Source organism: Mastigoproctus giganteus, chromosome 8 (assembly GCF_048544385.1).
Source record: "Mastigoproctus giganteus isolate SK-2022 chromosome 8, ASM4854438v1, whole genome shotgun sequence".
Taxonomy (NCBI): Eukaryota; Metazoa; Arthropoda; class Arachnida; order Uropygi; family Thelyphonidae; genus Mastigoproctus; species Mastigoproctus giganteus.
In genome coordinates, this window is record NC_143582.1 from 48,782,085 (window position 1) to 48,799,710 (window position 17,626).

Consider the following 17,626-nt stretch of genomic DNA (forward strand, 5'->3'; position numbering starts at 1 on the left):
ATTAAAAAAGTTATAAAAATTTTATGTACAAATATAAACAGAAAACATAATGGCATATTTTCACAGGCTGGCACCATCATTTGCAAAGTTAGCCATTTCTGATTGTTTTACACTAGGGGGATGAGCAACTAATTAGCCACAGATAATATTATAGCCAACTAGTATCCTAGTTTGAACTCGTGAGACAATCAGCAACAGATAGTTTTTGCCTATTATGGTTTAGATACAGTAGACTCCCGATTTTCTGGGATAGATGGTAAAAAAGAATTCCTGGATAATCGCTTTCCCGGTTAATCCAAAAATACAGGTTTTTTTGTAGTTGTTGACACATCGGCTTCTGTGGCCATTGTGCACCTCCCAAGGTTTTTTTGCAGTACTTTGATCCAAGCCCGAGGCGGGATTCGAACCCGCGACCTTTGGGTTGCCAGGCAGGCACTTTACCCACCCGGCTGGCCCGGTCAGCCAAAAATACAGTAAGCCCCGACGTACGTAAGATACATTCCAGGTCTTCTTATGTAAATCTAGTTTTACGTAACTCGGGAATGACTAACAAAATATTGCTACTATATCCCTGATATGGCAAAATTACAAAAATCACATAATATCCTCAGAAGAATGAAGAAAAAGAGTAATATATTTTTAATTAGTTCAATTAAAAAATTTATCTGTGGACAGAGGTAAAGTGGCCAGAGTGGCACATAAGAAAAGAAAACATAAAAGGAAGAAAACATGCATGTGATTGTACTGTAAACACTGATATGTACTTCGTAGCCCTGGTTATTATAGTTGACTTCAATGGTGCCGATCCCTTCACCGCTTCTCGTATTCTATCCTCCTCCTTTATTGTGTTCACCATTGCCACTGACAAATCTGAGTTCCGCATATTTGTTGATGTTTGGCCATTTTCATACATCCTTATTATTTTAATTTTCTGATCCAACTCGATCGCTTTCCTTTTCTTGGTAGATTTACTAGTACCACTGTCACTTATTCTCTTAGTCGGCACCATAACAGTCAAAATTAAATTTTCTGAAAAGAACTTCACAGGGCGAAAACTCACTTATAACCCCACGCGAGTTCGCACTTTACTAAAGCACATTTCTGGAGGTCACTACCATAAAATAATAAAAAAACAATTTGCAATTTCCGGTTTCTTGGGCTTTTCTGTTAAAGCAATCTATTATAAACGGGTAGTAAACTCGATCTTATTTGCATTTGCAATAATACCGAGAGCTGGAATTCTGGGTTTTACGTTATTATGGTGAAATGTGTGTCCCCTTCACTGAAATCTTTAGTCATATAAATAATGGAAAGTAAGTCCAAAGCTACATAAGTTGGGGACTGTATCGAAAAATGTTCAGCAACCTACGTAAAAAGTATGGCGATAGATAAAAAAACTTAGCACGTACTACTCGCATGTGCAATACAATGCTATCCTTTATTTTTTACGATGTCGATTTTAAATCTAATAGTTACCCTTTATATTTTACAGTGTCGCATATGTATTTTGGTCACCAAAATTATAATGGTTCATTAGAGATTTAACAGATGCACCATTTTCAAACTTTTGAATAATTTCAAGTTTCACAACTCTTGCATTTGCCCACCATTTTTGCGATTTCTAAAAAAAAAAAAAAAAAAAAGTTACTATAAAAAAAAATTCCAACATTCGGCATTCCTGACATAAATAACGAAACAAAATTTGTCCTTTTGCAGTGCGACAAAACAATAAAATATACGCAATGCACTAAAACAAACTAAACATTTGGTCTTTATATTTATTTATTTTTTTTTTTTGGAGCGATGAGTGTGAAGACAGCAGGGGGGTTGTAAGATAATAGGCACATTAATCTCCCAATGACGACTTATAACACCACTTCTTGTCCCTTATTTACAACTTGCAAAATACCTGTTTATACCTATTCTAGTTATTACTTGAATTTTATGATTTCTGGTCAATTTTTTTTTTTTTTTTTTTTTTTTTTTTTTTTTTCAAATTTAGAGTCTTGAAGTGTCCCGGTTAATCCGATCCTGGTAAATGAAGATTCTGCTGTGTACTGAATGGTGCTTGCCACTGATATGCCATTCAATGTATTCTATTTATAAATAGGTAATATTTTTCTTTATATCTATATATAAAATCTTTAATAATTTTCTCCATTGGGTAGTTGCACTTGATCTCAATACATACAAGTATCAAGCCTCTCAGTATTTCAGCTGACGTCTATTCCTGACTTCCAGCTTAAATACACATGCACATATGTGTATACATACATATGTATGTATAAAAGCACTCCAGACAAAAAATTAGTCATCTGTGTAATTTTTCCATTCTTAATGTGTGATCCTCCTTTACTATTAATCAATTGAAGTCTCACTGGTAAGGATTCGACAAGACCCCTTAAATAGTTTATATCAATATTAGGCCCTTAGGCCATTCTGAAAACAATTGAGCCCGAGATTTATTCATGTTTCATGGATGCTGTTGTGTTCCAACTTTCCCTTAAAGGTAATCCCACATATTCTCTATAGTATTTAAATCTGGTTATTTGGTAGCCAACTTAAATGTCCTACCATTTAAAAGTTTGAAACCAGACAGTTTTCACCATGAAATAAGGAGTATCGAAATCATGTGTGTCCCTCAAACATTCAGCAAAAGGTACAATCTAACCATCCATAATATTTGCCTAGCTAACTGGATTCATCCTGTTTTGTCTATTTCAAGTAGGGGATATACCATAATAATTAAAACATCCCCAGTATACACTACCAGCTTGAATGACACCTTGCACACAGTCTGGATGAAACTGCCTCATCGCTTCTCCTGTGAACTGGGTGTACACATCATTAGCATATAGGCAAAATTTGGATTTGCCAGACCTGATCATAAACAGTTTTTAGGCCTTTTAGCCCCCACATTATCCAAGCTTTTATTATTCACAGCTATTAAACTTGGGGGATGGGGTCCCACTGCAGAAATCCATGTTATGAAATTCTTTAGTGATCAAAAATCAGCTGAGATCCTTAGTTAATTGTCTGCAGCAATCTTTGAAATTATTTTTTATTTACTAGATGCAATATTCATCACCAAACGCGATCATTTGGTACAGATTTTCAAACAATTCTGCCGGCAGTTTCTGGTTGATTTTGAATTCGTAGCACTCCTTAAAAACTTAACTGTTCTTTCTGGAATGCCAACAAATTCAGCTACATCTTTAACAGGATCTTTAGACCTGCCAAATACTATTACTCCTTTCTGCCACATCTTTTCTGCACCTCATTTCTGATGATTGAAACCTTTGCTTCTTCAGTCATCGAGTATACCTGTAAAGAGGGAAAATGGGTTAACCTTATAGTCTAATTTCAGTGCTGCAAATGCACAAGAACTGAAGATATGTGTGTTCAATCTGTTATATGCCCCAAATACCACAAGTGACTAATTTTTGTCTGGTGTTCATATATACATGAAATTGCATAGCTGGTGAAAATGGAATCTTTACCAGCTATGCAATTTCAAGTAACTTTGCTTGGGCGTGAGAGTTATATTGCCACATAAAATTATCAAAAATATTTATTTTACACATAAATGTAAGAATGAAAATTTAGTCATACAAAAGCGAAAGCTTAAAATAAATAAAAGATTCAATCATATGGATGAACAGATAGTGAGATGGATTTCCGTTTGCTATAACATCATATTTTTGTTATTTGTGTTGAATATTTATGTGTGTTTGCAGAGTTTTCTCATCGTGTTTCTCCATAGGTAAAGTAAGAGCCTTGTTCTAAAGGTAAGATCCATGGGTAAGGTACGAGTCTACGAGTCTTGGTCTAAAGATTATTGAAAGAGAATAAAAACATCTATTCCTTAATCCGGTCTTGCTTCTGGTAACCGTGAAATTTGTCACCTTAAGAAAATAGGAAACTCGACATTACCTAATTTGAGCATATGGAACTTTACAATAATACATGATTATGTTTCAGGCTTCATTCTGGGCTTTGAAGAGTTAAACAGGTGTAACAAATATAAACCCTTTTCCGACACTAATTCTTACACCCTGGTGCCAGAACTCTAGGCCTCGCTTAGTTGCCCTCAAAACTCAGGTTTTTTTTTTTTTTTTTTATACATAAATGTGTTCTGTTCTGTGTAAATTGATGAATAATTCACGACACTAAAAACCGACACAACCTACAATTTTTGCAAAGCAACAGTGCCGGATTAAGGCACAGGCTAACTGGGCAGCTGCTCGAGGCACCATTCTATCAAGTGCGCCAGAAGATCAAGAGCAAGGGAAGGATATGCAAAGGGGAGCCAAAATAATCTTTCTGCTCGGGGTGTACGATTACCATAGTCCGGCCCTGCAAAGCAAGAGCATTCAAAAATACCGAATTGATACAGCCAACGAAAGAAAATATAAAATATCCTTCAGTTATCGAGCGCAGGAAGCTTGTTCGAAGCAATTCGCCCAGCACTTGTCATAAATCAAAACTGCACTTAAATCAATTAAGCCCCACGTTTTTAAAATGGCTTTTAGCATCTTTCGCAACAAATCACCTTAGCATCTAAAATTAGTATGTTAGCTACTATTAATATATTTACAATAAAAAGAAAGCAAAACGGAAGAAAATACTGAATACAGAAAAGAAGAAAAAATTGCAGATTACTCTTTCACTTTACCTCATTCTCAACCACTCCAATATCTGAAGTCGCCATTTCTGAAATATTCGCAATAGTGCACATAAATAGTACCTCTAGTGATGCAAAACTGAAAGCTTAAAATAAATAAATAAAGGATATTCAATCGAATGGATGAACACATAGTGAGATGGATTTCCTTTCGCTATAACACTTATATTTTTGTTATTCGCGTTGAATATTTTTGTGTGTGTGCAGTTTTCTCGTCGTACTTCTTTTCAAAACGAAAAATCAGTTTTAGGATCAACTGTGTTCTTTTAAAATAAATGAAGAAAAGTATAGCATTGCATTATTAGGCTATCTAATAATGGGCTATCTAATAATCTAGGCTATTAGATAGCCTAATACAGTAATGCAAAACTTAAGGACCAACACTATTTCTAAAGTTTACAACCACAAAATCAAACGAAACAGCCTGCAGCGATTTGCATACTGTGGCCGTTCAGTAGAAAGCTGGTGCACATGGAAAAATTTGACTCGTGATGAGGGGGCTCACATAAACAGATAAAAGCAGCAGATCAGCAGTATATATGCAAATTACCGAATGGTGAGCACGATTGTTACAGACGTTCGATTGGTTTCATACAGTGCTACAGACAACGAAATGGCCAGTAGACAACATCTGGATGACTTTACGCGGGGCCGAATAATTGGGAGGCTCGAGGAGGGTAGAAGTGTGAGGAGCGTGGCTGCAGAGTACGGTATCGCCTATAGCATCGCCTCACGTGCGTGGTCAGCCTTCAGAACAACAGGTACAGCTGTTCGAAGGACCAGTGGTGATCCTACATGAAAAACAACGCCCAATGATGACCACTATATACTCCTACAGGCCAAAAGGGACAGACACCAGACAGCGGGATCAATTGCAAATCAGCTGCACAGGAAGCGGGATATCGCGATTAACTGTGGCCAGGCGACTCCACAAAGGTGGACTGCTTGTCCGACGGCCAGTCCGCTGTGTCCCTTTAACACCTGCCGATAGGAGACACCGTTTACAGTGGTGCATCGAACACAAGGACTGGACAGCAGCGCAATGCAGTAAGGTTTTCTTTACTGATGAGAGTAGATTCAGTCTCAGCAGCGATTCTGGATGTCAGCTAATCTGGCCAGAAGTTGGCACACGGTATCACCACGCAAATATCACTGAAAGGGATCGATATGGCGGTAAGGTGTTCTCGTCTGGGGAGGCGTTATCTTGAATGGACATACACAACTCCAGATATTGGAAGGCAGTAGCGTAACCGGTGTACGCTACTGTACTGGGATAATCCTTCCCCATGTGCGTCTGTTCCGAGGTGCCATTGGCCCCGAGTTCGTGTTTATGGATGATAACGCCACACCCCATCGCACTGTAGCTGTTAATATGCTTTTGAAAAGTGAGGACACTGTTCGTATGGATTGGCCTGCCCGTTTCTATCGATCTAAGTCCCATCGAATACATATGGGACGCTCTGGGGAGACGCCTAGCGGCAAGTCCACACCCACTAGAAAATGTCCACCAGCTGAAGATGGCTCTGATAGAGGAATTGGCAATATTACCGCAAGAACTTATCAACAACATTGACAGGCAGTGCAAAGTCTGCATCGACATTAGGGGTGGCCATATCTCCTACTGAGAACCACCCCTTTGTTCCATCTTTGGCAGTGATGTCTATCATGGTAGCCAGTGCTATGTTGCCATTTTTGAATAAAGTCCCTCTGTACCGTTTTTTTTTTTCGTTGTTTTCTTCATCATTTCTGTACCTGACGAGGTTCCTTTGGTACGTTTTGTCCATATCCAGGCCACTCCTATTAGATGCTACAGGTGAAAACCTGACTGGTCCTTAAGTTTTGCACATCAGTGTATTAGTGGTGTACAAAGCTGTTGATACCAACATTACATTATTCATGCATAGACAGAGTGTAGAGTGTATTTAGTGTCAAACGGCACCAGGGGTTTCCCCTATCTCCGCGTAGTATACATTGTGGGTGTGGAACAGAACACTGTCAATGCCAGAGGTTTAAAAGTGTATGGGTTTTGTATATGTGTAGTGTCGTGTACCATTGTTCCTCTGGTCATTTGGCCGCTGGGCCCCTAATGGGTTCCAATGTTGTCCACACTCTGCCCCATGGAGGCAGACCAGGTACACCAGTATTATAGTCTTTACTCTGGCAGGTCCTGCCACCTAATTTCCTGAGATTTCAGTGGCTGGGACCTAAAAAAAACCGCTACAGATAAGGGTCAGCCAAAAGGATTACTGATTATGCAACTGTTGCTATTAGGTTTTTGGGTGTAGAGCTCAGGCAATTTAGAGATCGTTCAGACACTGGTTATAAGTTAGAGAAAGGGGAGGGAGACTGAAGACTGGGGAAAAAGACAGAGATAAGGGGTCCATAGAGAAGATGATCCCCAAATCGGTGGAACAGGCCCATGTCCCACAAGAGGGATGGCGACCTGGGGTTACCTCCCCCCTGCCTGGGTGGTGGAGAAAAAGAACCACGCAAGGGAGCGTGGCAAAGAAAGCTTAATGGCAGCAGCTGAGCTGTGCTTTGGAGTGTCATAGCTGGGATGAAAGATGGCTAGCACAAAAAAAAAAAACAAATTATGATATTAGGGTCCCCCGTATATGATTACATCTACTCATATATTTATTTGTCTGTAAATTTCATGTGTTCTCTGGTCGATTTTCCTGTTTGCTGGACGAAAAAACTCAAATTTCTGGAGGAAAAACTTTGGTATCTATGCATGAGACCAACTAACTCAGCCACAAAGTGAAAAAAGCCCACTAGAGTTCCTCACTTCATCGACGGGATTCGAACCCGGGCCTTTTCCACCTAGTGTTGGGAGGATGGTGACGATACCAGTGTTATCCGCACAGAGATGGCTTGCACAAGCACAGGCGAACTGGGTCAAAAATTATTACCGGGGAAAACTTGTAGCGGCCTCATTCTAGTGGTTATTTCCATATTGTTTATGACCAAAATCACAGCGGCCTTCATCGGCTTCCAGGCTGAGGCCCGCCATATTTTCCCCTGTAAATCTTATGGCCAGTCGGCTTCTACGTTCACTACAACCATCCAAGAGGAGTGGGCGCCCAACATTGACCCAGAAACTGCTGCTCTGTCCACTATTCGTCTACTCGTGGAACACCCTAACTACAGCGGTCTGCGAACAGCCCACAATATTCACAGTTTTTGTAATTTGATGATAATACTACCTGTATTATAGAAACTTGTTGCTTGTTCTGATTGTAAGTACGCCCCAACCCTCATCATAGATTTTGAAGGGGCTTTCATACGGTTTCGTAGCCTAGTGTTTTGGAATCTTTGAGAGATTTTAACAGTCCTGATTTGTTGTTTAAGACAATCAGCAATTATTTAACAGATAGAAGGATTATAGTTAGTTCTCAACATTTGAAATTTGAGAGAAGAATTAATCGAGGGTGCCCACATGGTTGGGTGTTCGGACCGATTTTTCGGAATCTGGTCCTTACACTTGGTGAAAACCAGGTTGAATGGATTGTCACAAGGTCACATATGCGGACGACTTGGTGCTGTGTGTGTGTGTGTGTGTACGGGAAACTCAGACAAGTAATTCAAGATAAACTCGCAGGAGTAGTCGGTAGCCTGATGAATTGGACTATGAATAATAAACTAAGAATTTCTTCTAATAAGACTGTAATGATGTTATTGAAAGGTAAAGTGGACTACAGGATACCATCCCATTTAGTTATTAATTGAAAACAGATACCTTTGGTGTCTCAAGTCAAATACTTACGAATTTTGTTGGATGACAATTCTTTACACCCCACTTGGAATACTTAAGGGCCAAGTAAAGAAATACACAACCCCTATAGTGTGGATTACCAAGAAGGACTGGAGTCTCAGTAAAAGGGTCCCCAGTCTTTATTATAAGGCTGCCTTTTTACCCATTGTAGCTTACGCTGCCTCTATCTGGTTTAAGCGTGTAAGCATTGTCAAGTTTAGAAATAAGCTGAATTCATTACAGCATATTATATTATTAACAACACTGAGATGTGAAAGACAATATCGACTAATGCCCTTCAGATGTTTGCCGAGGCACGCCCCTTGGATTTGTATATTGTATATAGAGCTTTTAGTTATTTTTTAAGAAAGGGCAGACTAGTTACAATCATGGGAATTACTAATGATATTTGGATTGATCGGAAGAGAGAGAGGAAAAAAATATATTTTATTAAAATTGACAGGAATACGGCAAGAACGTTGGAGCACCAGTGTGACTGGTGTTGTAACTAGGCGTTTTATTCCTGATGTATGTTTTAATATTGTAAATAAATATAATCAATGGTTCTTTACCTTCATGGAAGCCTCTTATTTAAGCGAGCCATTCACAGGGAATGGCTCACTTAAATATATGTTATGTGACTTAAGTTTGGAGAAGGATTCTTTCTGTTTATGTAGATTACCTGAAACATGGGAACATGTTTTTTAGGATTGTCCTCTTTATGAAGAGTTTAGGCATAATTTAAGATCAGATATGCCAGATTTTAATCGAGGAGCCGAAGTTCAATGGGTGCAAGGTCCTGAGAATTTTTCAGTATTCCAGAAATTTTGTAGAAATATATTAAGAAAAAAATGAAACATTTATGTGTATTTGTTAATATAGATTAGAACTGTACACTTTTTTTCTCCCACAACTTTGATGAGGATTTTTTTATTATTATTATTCAATTGCTTTTGCAAGTATCAGAAAGAAAACTGACATATTAAACATCCAGATTGTGTGTGTATGTTCTTTTTCTCATTAGTTTTTTTTTTATTATTATTTATATTTTTTATTCTTCTTATTATTTTTATTATTTATTTTGTTTTATTTTTATTATTTATTTTGTTTTATTTTTATTTATTTATTTATTATCATTTTATTATTATTTTTATTTATTTATTTATTATCATTTTATTATTATTTTTATTTATTTATTCTTCCAAACTCATTCGAGTTTTTTTTATTTTTTGTTTGCCGGCATCAGAAAGAATATTAATTTTACACATCAGTATTCTTTCTGATGCCTGCAAACGATTTTACGGGTTTTTTTTTTTTTTGTTGTTGTTTTTTGTTTTGCAGGCTTCTAGGTAGGGGCAGCCTGGGAGCGGCATTGTTGGCACTACCTCCGGTGGGTGTAGGGTTTAGTGCAAACAGCACAGACAGTGAAATAGACACTGGCAAGGCTTCACATGCATAGGGATAGGCACCAGATGCCTGTCCCTGGTGGCGAAGAGGTCATTTTTTATATATACAAAGGGTGCCTCAAAAATATTGGTACAAACGTTTATGGGAGGTAGGTAACATCTAGAGGAATGTGAATTGCATAGGAACCCATAACCGGAAACGTCACCGTAAGTCGATACACGGCGCTGTTCATCAGTTCGCGAGAGGGAAAATTTCTGGTTTACTCATTCAAGCAGTAGTCGCCGCACGAACAGCATGCATCGATACACGAACTGTGAGCTGGCAGACATGCACCTAGTGTATGGATTATCAGAGGGCCCACACGGTGTGCGCCTCCATGCGGCACAACATCGCTTCGCAATAAATGTGTGGGCAGGTATGGTCGGTGACTGCTTAGTCGTCCCATACCTGTTACCATCCCGCATGAACTCCGCTACATATCGGATCTTTCTTGAAAAAGTTCTACCAGGGTTACTTGACGAAGTTCCAGCAAATGTGAGACACAACATTTCGTTTCAACATGACGGGACCGCCTGCCCATTATGGAAGGTGTGTTCGTAACCATTTGAACAGGCGTATTGGGCGTCGATGGATTAGCCGTGGTGGACCCGTTGCCTGGCCCCCACGCTTACCTGATTTATCGAGCCTTGATTTCTTTCTTTTGGAGCCCTCAAATCTATCATATGAATCGCCTGTGGAGACGGAAATGGATCTCGTGGCGAGACTCGTCTGCGCTGCTGCTACTGTCAAAGAAACTCCAGGGCTGTCGACCATGTCTGCCAATTCATGCTGCGCAGGTGTCACGCATGCATCGCGTCTCATGGTGAAACCTTCGAGCATCTGTTGTAACATCATGAAATGCATCCATCTCGTACTCCATTGTTAATATTATGTCAAATAAATGTTTGCCACTAATTACTGAGTTGTGTCATTTCTGCTTCTTGTGCCTCTGCTACTACTTTCCCGTGACGGTTCCGGTTATGGGTCCCTATGCAATTCACATTCCTTTAGATCTTACCTTTGTACCAATATTTTCGAGACACTCTGTATATATAACAAATTACACACACACACTTTACACTGCAGGCTCATTTGTAGACTTTACACTGCAGGCCCATTTGAATACAGAATATTCAAGTGGAGATGGACGTTAGTCTAGGTGTCACCTTAGACAAATACATACGTAATGAATGTAATGAGACCTGTCTGCGAGATAGCACAGTGGTATCGTCACCATCCTCCCCATACCGGGTGGAAAAGGCCCGGGTTCGAATGACGCAAGGAACTTTAATGGGTTTTTTCACTCTGGGGCTGAGTTTGTCGGTCTCAGGCACAAATATCTCCTTTCTTCCCAGAACTGAGGTTTTTTTGTCCAGCAAAACAGACAAATCGACCATAGAACACATGCAATTAACAGGCATAAGATGCACAGCACGGCAGATGAATTTAATTATTCGGGTAGCCTAAAAATAATATATATATATATATTTTTTTGTAATACTACCACCGTCCGCGCGGTAGCACAGTGGGTTCGAATCCTGTCGATGACGTAAGGAACTTTTATGGGCTTTTATCACTCCGGGGCTGAGTTAGTCGGTCTTCGGCGTAGATAGCAAGGTTTTTACCCAGAAAAAACCTTGTTCCAGCAAAACAGGTAAATCGACCAGAGAACACACAATTTAGAGACACTATGCATATATGCGTATATGAATTAACTTTCTAGGAGAACCTCGTGTAATTGTTTGTTCTGTTTGTAATACTACCGTTGTCTGCGCGTTTCGCACAGTGGTATCGTCATCCTCCTTCCCACAACGGGTTGAAAAGGTCCGGGTTCGAATCCAATCGATGACGAAAGGAACTGTTATGGACCTTTTTCTCTCCGTGCCTGAGTTAGTAGGTGTCAGGCATAGATAGCAAGACTCACCCCCAGAAACAGGGGCTTTTCGTTCAGCAAAACAGGCAAATCGACCAGAGAACACGTGCAATTTACAGATACAATACACATGGATAGATGAAGTAACTTTTTGAGTGACCCTAATAAAGTTTATACCACCGCCATCGGTATCGATGGCGGTGGTATAAACTTTATCGTGGGGAAATACTGGTACCTCTGACACACTATGTAATACTACCACCAAGAGAGAGTTTGTGGTGTGGTTATCTTTCCTAATGCCTTTCAATGAACTATGTGATTATATTGTATACGAGGGGATATAAAAAAAGTTTGTACTCTGGCCTGGATAAAACATTAGTAGGATGATGCTGTTTTTAATATGTTGTCTACATATTCAATAACTAACATGTGAAATTTCATTCCCATAGGTGATCGTACACCACAGGTGGAGCCCAGAATCTGAGGAAGGACGCTATGGTTGACAAAGTGGAGTATCAAACAGTGATCAAGTTCTTGCATTTGCAGGCCAAGAAAGCTCAGCAAATTGACGAAGAAATGAAAGCTGTGTATGGGCAGAATTGTCCATCCTGACACTTTAAAAAAATGGAAACGAGAGTTCCAGTACGGTCGTACAAGTGTCTTTGACGAGCCAAGAGAAGGAAGGCCATCAACACCTACAGACAGTGTGACGGTTGATCAGCTGGTGCTGAGTGACAGACGTGTGACAATTGATTTCATCGCAAATGCAGTGGGAATTAGTTGAGTCTGCCCACAGCATTTCCATGACCATCTGCACATGTCTAAAGTCTCTGCACAACGGGTTCCAAGATTGCTAACGTCTTCGAAGAAGAAATGTCGAATGCAATGTTCTCACCAACTGTTGGATTTGTGCTATTGCAGCACCCACCTTTTTTTGTCCGCCAGATTGCTTCTCTTGGCCATGTTAATCAAGTACTTCATATGGACGGTAGTCCAGGAGCCTGCAGTATCATATTAACCGATTCTCGCTGCAACACATGTGTCACGAAGAGGAGAGAAATGGCTGATTGCTAACACCGATGTGGTTATAAAGGTTTGACTGGACATTGTAAGTGTGGTGCCTCAGTGGCCAGGAGCAGCAGTGTGTAGCACACACTTCTTGATTAGGCCGGGGTTCGAGCCAGTGACCACCAAATACGGAGGATGCGGAAAGGTCAGGGAATGACCACAGCATATCCCCGGAGCAATATGGCCTTACTTGCCAATGTTTCTAAAAACCAAATAAGAACAACACATTAATACACCAATGAGCCAAAACGTTATGTCCATCTACCTAATATGATGTTGGTCCTCCACATGCAGCCAAAACAGCTCGTACCTGGCGAGGCATGGGTGCTACAAGATTTCTAAATGTGTCTTGTGGAATCTAGTACCAAAACATAACCAGCAGTTGCTTTAAGTCCCGTAAGGTCCTTGGTTGAGATGCCAGAGATTGGAGTTGCTGTTCCAACACAAACCACAGATGCTCGATGGGATTGACCTCTGGGGAATTTGGTGGCCAGAACATGAAGACTTGGAAGTCTTCATGTTCTGCAAACCAGTCTTTAACAACCTGGGCAGTGTCGCGCGGCACATTATCCTGCTGAAAGACAGCACTGCCAGAGGGGTAGACCATTGCCACGAAAGGGTTTAGCTGGTCAGCAATGATGTTTAGGTAGGTGGTAGGTATAACAGTGCCTGTCACATGGATGACTGGACCCAGGGTATCCCAGCCGAACATTGCCAAATGCATTACACCACCGCTGCCACCAGCTTGTTTTCGTCCCACGGTGCATCCAGACACCATCACTTCCCCAGGTAAACGATGCACAAGTACCCGGCTTCCCACATGGTGCAACAGGAAACGTAATTCATCGCACCAGATGACCTTCCAATCACTCAAGGTCCAGTTTTGATGCCCATTGTAGGTGTGGTCACCAGTGAACCCTGGTTAACATGGGCACTCTGAGTAGCCTCTGGCGACATAGTCCCATCTTCAGCAGGGTTCGATGTATTGTGTTGTCAAACATTACTCCCATCACCAGCATTCCAATTACCAGCAAATTGAGCCACAGTCGCCATGTACCTTCCGGGAGAGACTTTGCTCACCTCGAGCATCAATGTGCCGTGGTCGTTCAACACCTTGCCAGTGGTTCGTGGATTTTTCCTCCTTGGGACCACGTTCAGTAGGTACTGACCATGGCTGACCATGAGCATCCCACCGGCCATGCCATGCGGTTTCGGATATATTCTGACCCAGTCATCTCGCCATTACAATTTGGCCTGTCAAATGCGCTTAAGTCCGCTGGCTTTCCTATCTGAAGAACAAGAGTAATGCTGATTAATGGGTCCCAGTATCAGGTTTTTTTTTTTTTTTATGTGAACCGCAACACGAGAGGTATTAGAACCTATAGTACTTAGTACCGTGAGGTACTAAGTACTATAGGTTCTATACCGTGAGTACTCACGGTATAGAACCTATAGTTATAGTATATCTATACCGTGAGTACCGTGGGGGGCTTAGAGGGGAACAGGTATCCTGTGTGTTATCAGACACTCAGCCTAAAACACTGATGGATCCAATATCTCTCTATTACAGAAGATTTAGGAGAAGTCCGGTTGGACTGCCTCCCTAAAATCCACTCATGCACACCTTCTCGATGGTAAGCCCTGTTACGTCACTTAGGTGGCAACGAACGTGTAGAGTGGTTCTCTTCAAGACGCCTGGTCAGCGTGAAGAGGAAAAGGACAAACCCTCCAGCAATGAGAGCACAACAATACAAATAGCCCTCAGTCCCCAGCAGCTTTCACTCTCCCTCTTACGGCAGCGAGAGGATCAGAGTGGAAGCAGAGGGTGCTAAGAATCTCTGGGTACGACCAGGCTGCCATGGACAGAAACTGAACTTGGCCTGTTATAACGTAAGATCACTCATCGGTGAAGACAGGATATTAGAGCTGGAAAAGGAATTAGAAAGTGTGAATTGGAATATCATCGGTTTGGCTGAAACAAGAAGAAGAAATGAATCACATATAAGTTTATCAAGTGGAAATCTGCTGTACACCAATGGAAACAGTGAAAGGAGTGAAGGTGGAGTTGGGTTTCTGGTCCATAAAGATTTTGAAAACAACATATTGGAATTCAAAAGTACATCACCAAGGGTGTCAAGACTAATATTCAAGATTTCAAAGATTTACAAACTAAAGGTTATAATGATTTATGCACCAACATCAAGCCATGATGATGAAGAGGTTGAAGAATTGTACACTGAAATTGAGAGTTTTCTAGATGAGCCAACTATACTATACTATCATTATGGGGAACTTCAATGCTAAGGTTGGAAAGAGACAAAACAGTGCAGAAAGGGGAACTATAGGAAATTTTGGAATTGGTGAAAGAAATAAAAGAGGTGAAAGACTTGTGGAATTTGCAGAATCTCAAGGAATGTCAGTAATGAACACTTTTTTCAAGAAAAGGGTGAACAGAAAGTGGACATGGAAGAGTCCAAATGGATTAACAACTAATGAAATCGACTTCATCCTCACTAACAGAAGATATATTGTGACTGATGTTACCGTCCTGAATAAGGTAAATGTTGGAAGTGATCACAGAATGGTAAGATGTACACTTGATATAGATGTAGGAAAGGAAAGGAAAAAACTGACTCGAGTAAATAATACAAAGGTCTTTGAGATAACAGAAGAGGAGAAAAAGTAGTATGTACTGGAACTTAAGAACAAGTATGAGCTTCTGCAGACTGCTGAGGACCAAGATATCGACGAGGAATATTACAACTTTTTGAAAGTGATAAAGCCCAAGAAACCTATAGGGAAACAGAAATCCAAAGAAGAAAAAATTAGTCAAGAAACACTTGTCATGATGAACCAAAGCCGACAAATGAAGAGCAAGAAAAACACTGACAGGGAGAAAATTGAGTATACTGAGTTATGAAAGCCATTAGAAAGAGACTCAGAGAGGACATAAGAAGATTTAACACATGAAAAGTAGAACAAGCATTAAGGGAAAACGAAGTAATACAGAAAGACAAATGATACTGAAACTGAAGAATAGCGATGGTGTACTTATAAACAGCAGAGAAGGCATAATTCAAATAGCAGAAGACTACTATAGAGAATTATACAAGGAGCGAGGGAATGATACCAGCAGTGGGGAAGATGGATTGCAAAGTAGCAACACATACGACATACCCGATATTCTTCCTGATGAGGTAGAACATGCATTGAAGAAAATGAAGAATCGGAAAGCCCCGGGGGAAGATGAAGTGACTGTAGAGTTGTTAAAATTGGGAGGAAGAGACATAACACAAAAACTGGCAAGGCTCTTCACAAAGTGCATAAGAAAAGGTGAGATGCCTAAGCAGTGGAATAATGCAATCATAGTTTTGCTGCATAAGAAAGGAGATAAATCAGAATTTGGAAATTATAGACCAATTAGTTTGTTATCCCATATCTCCAAGTTGTTCACAAGGGTCATTACTAACAGATTAGAAAGAATACTTGATGAGAATCAACCGAAAGAGCAAGCTGGCTTTAGGACAGGATTCTCAACTATGGATCACCTTCACGTAATATCACAGCTAATGGAGAAAGCAAATGAATATAAAACACCATTATGCCTGGCATTTGTGGATTATGAAAAGGCATTTGACTCCATACAGCATAAGGCAATGTTTCGGGCACTGGAAAGACAAGGCATGGATACTCCATATATTATGAATTTGAAGAAAATATATGAGAGTGCTACATCCTTTATTAGACTAGACAAAGACAGTAGGAAATTTAAAATCGAGAAAGGAGTTCGACAAGGAGACACAATATCTCCGAAGCTGTTTACTGCTGCCCTTGAGGAAGCTTTCAGAAGATTAGACTGGTCGCAGAAAGGAGTCAATGTGAACGGAGAGTACCTAAACCATTTACGATTTGCAGATGACATTGTGGTCATAAGCCACGATCCCAAAGAATTAGAGGAAAATCTTAATCAGTTATGCACAGTTAGTAAGGATTTTGGACTAAAGATGAATATGGCTAAAACAAAAGTAATGATGAACAAGTATGCCACGGAAAGGGAAATAATGATTGAAGGAGCAGTAATTGAAAAGGTGGAGTCATATACTTATCTGGGACAAGTTATTAGCTGTAATAATGATAAATGGCTGGAAGTCAAGAGAAGAATAAATTTTGGATGGATAGCATTCAGGAAATATAGTCACATACTGAAGAGCAATATCCCAGTTTGTCTGAAACGTAAAATAATGAATCAATGTATACTCCCCACCATGACTTATGGAAGTGAAACTTGGGCACTCACCAAAAGAATGGAAGAGAAGCTAAGAACTACACAGCGAAGAATGGAACGAATTATATTGGGAATCAGACTGTTAGATAAGAAGAGAAACACATGGATTAGGCAGCAAACTCAAGTAAAGGACATTCTTATCAAAACTAAAGAACTAAAATGGTCTTGGGCAGGACACATAGCTCGAAGACATGATGACAGATGGACTAAGAAAATAACAGAATGGTACCCAAGAGGAGCTAGAAGAAAACCTGGAAGACAAAGGCGGAGATGGATAGATGAAATTCATGAGTTTTTCGGTAGTAAATGGATGGCCAGTGCTCAAAACAGAAGGAACTGGAAAGTTGCTGGAGAGGCCTTCATCCTGCAGTGGATTGAAAATGGCTGATGATGACCGTGCTTGGGTTGGAGGTTGAGAAGATGAAAGAAGATATTTGTTGACATTGGACTTGAACTTCTGTAGATTGTAATTTTCAGGCAATACGTATGAAGGAAGGTTGTTCCAGAAAACGGCAG

At 40.2% G+C, this 17,626-nt stretch overlaps 1 protein-coding gene across 2 annotated transcripts in view; it reads right to left on the bottom strand.

Annotated features, from left to right (window-relative positions):
* LOC150081521 (beta-taxilin-like) overlaps positions 1 to 4,754 on the bottom strand; it is a 172,401-nt gene extending 167,647 nt beyond the window's left edge. For both annotated transcript variants that reach the window (XR_016547307.1, XM_090380003.1), the window contains exon 1: positions 4,676 to 4,754. Coding sequence is in view for 1 of the 2 variants with exons in the window: in XM_090380003.1 (XP_090236129.1) it covers positions 4,676 to 4,738 (63 nt within the window). In the remaining variant the exon portion in view is untranslated. The remainder of the gene's footprint in view (positions 1 to 4,675) is intronic.
* Between the last annotated feature and the right edge of the window lie 12,872 nt (positions 4,755 to 17,626).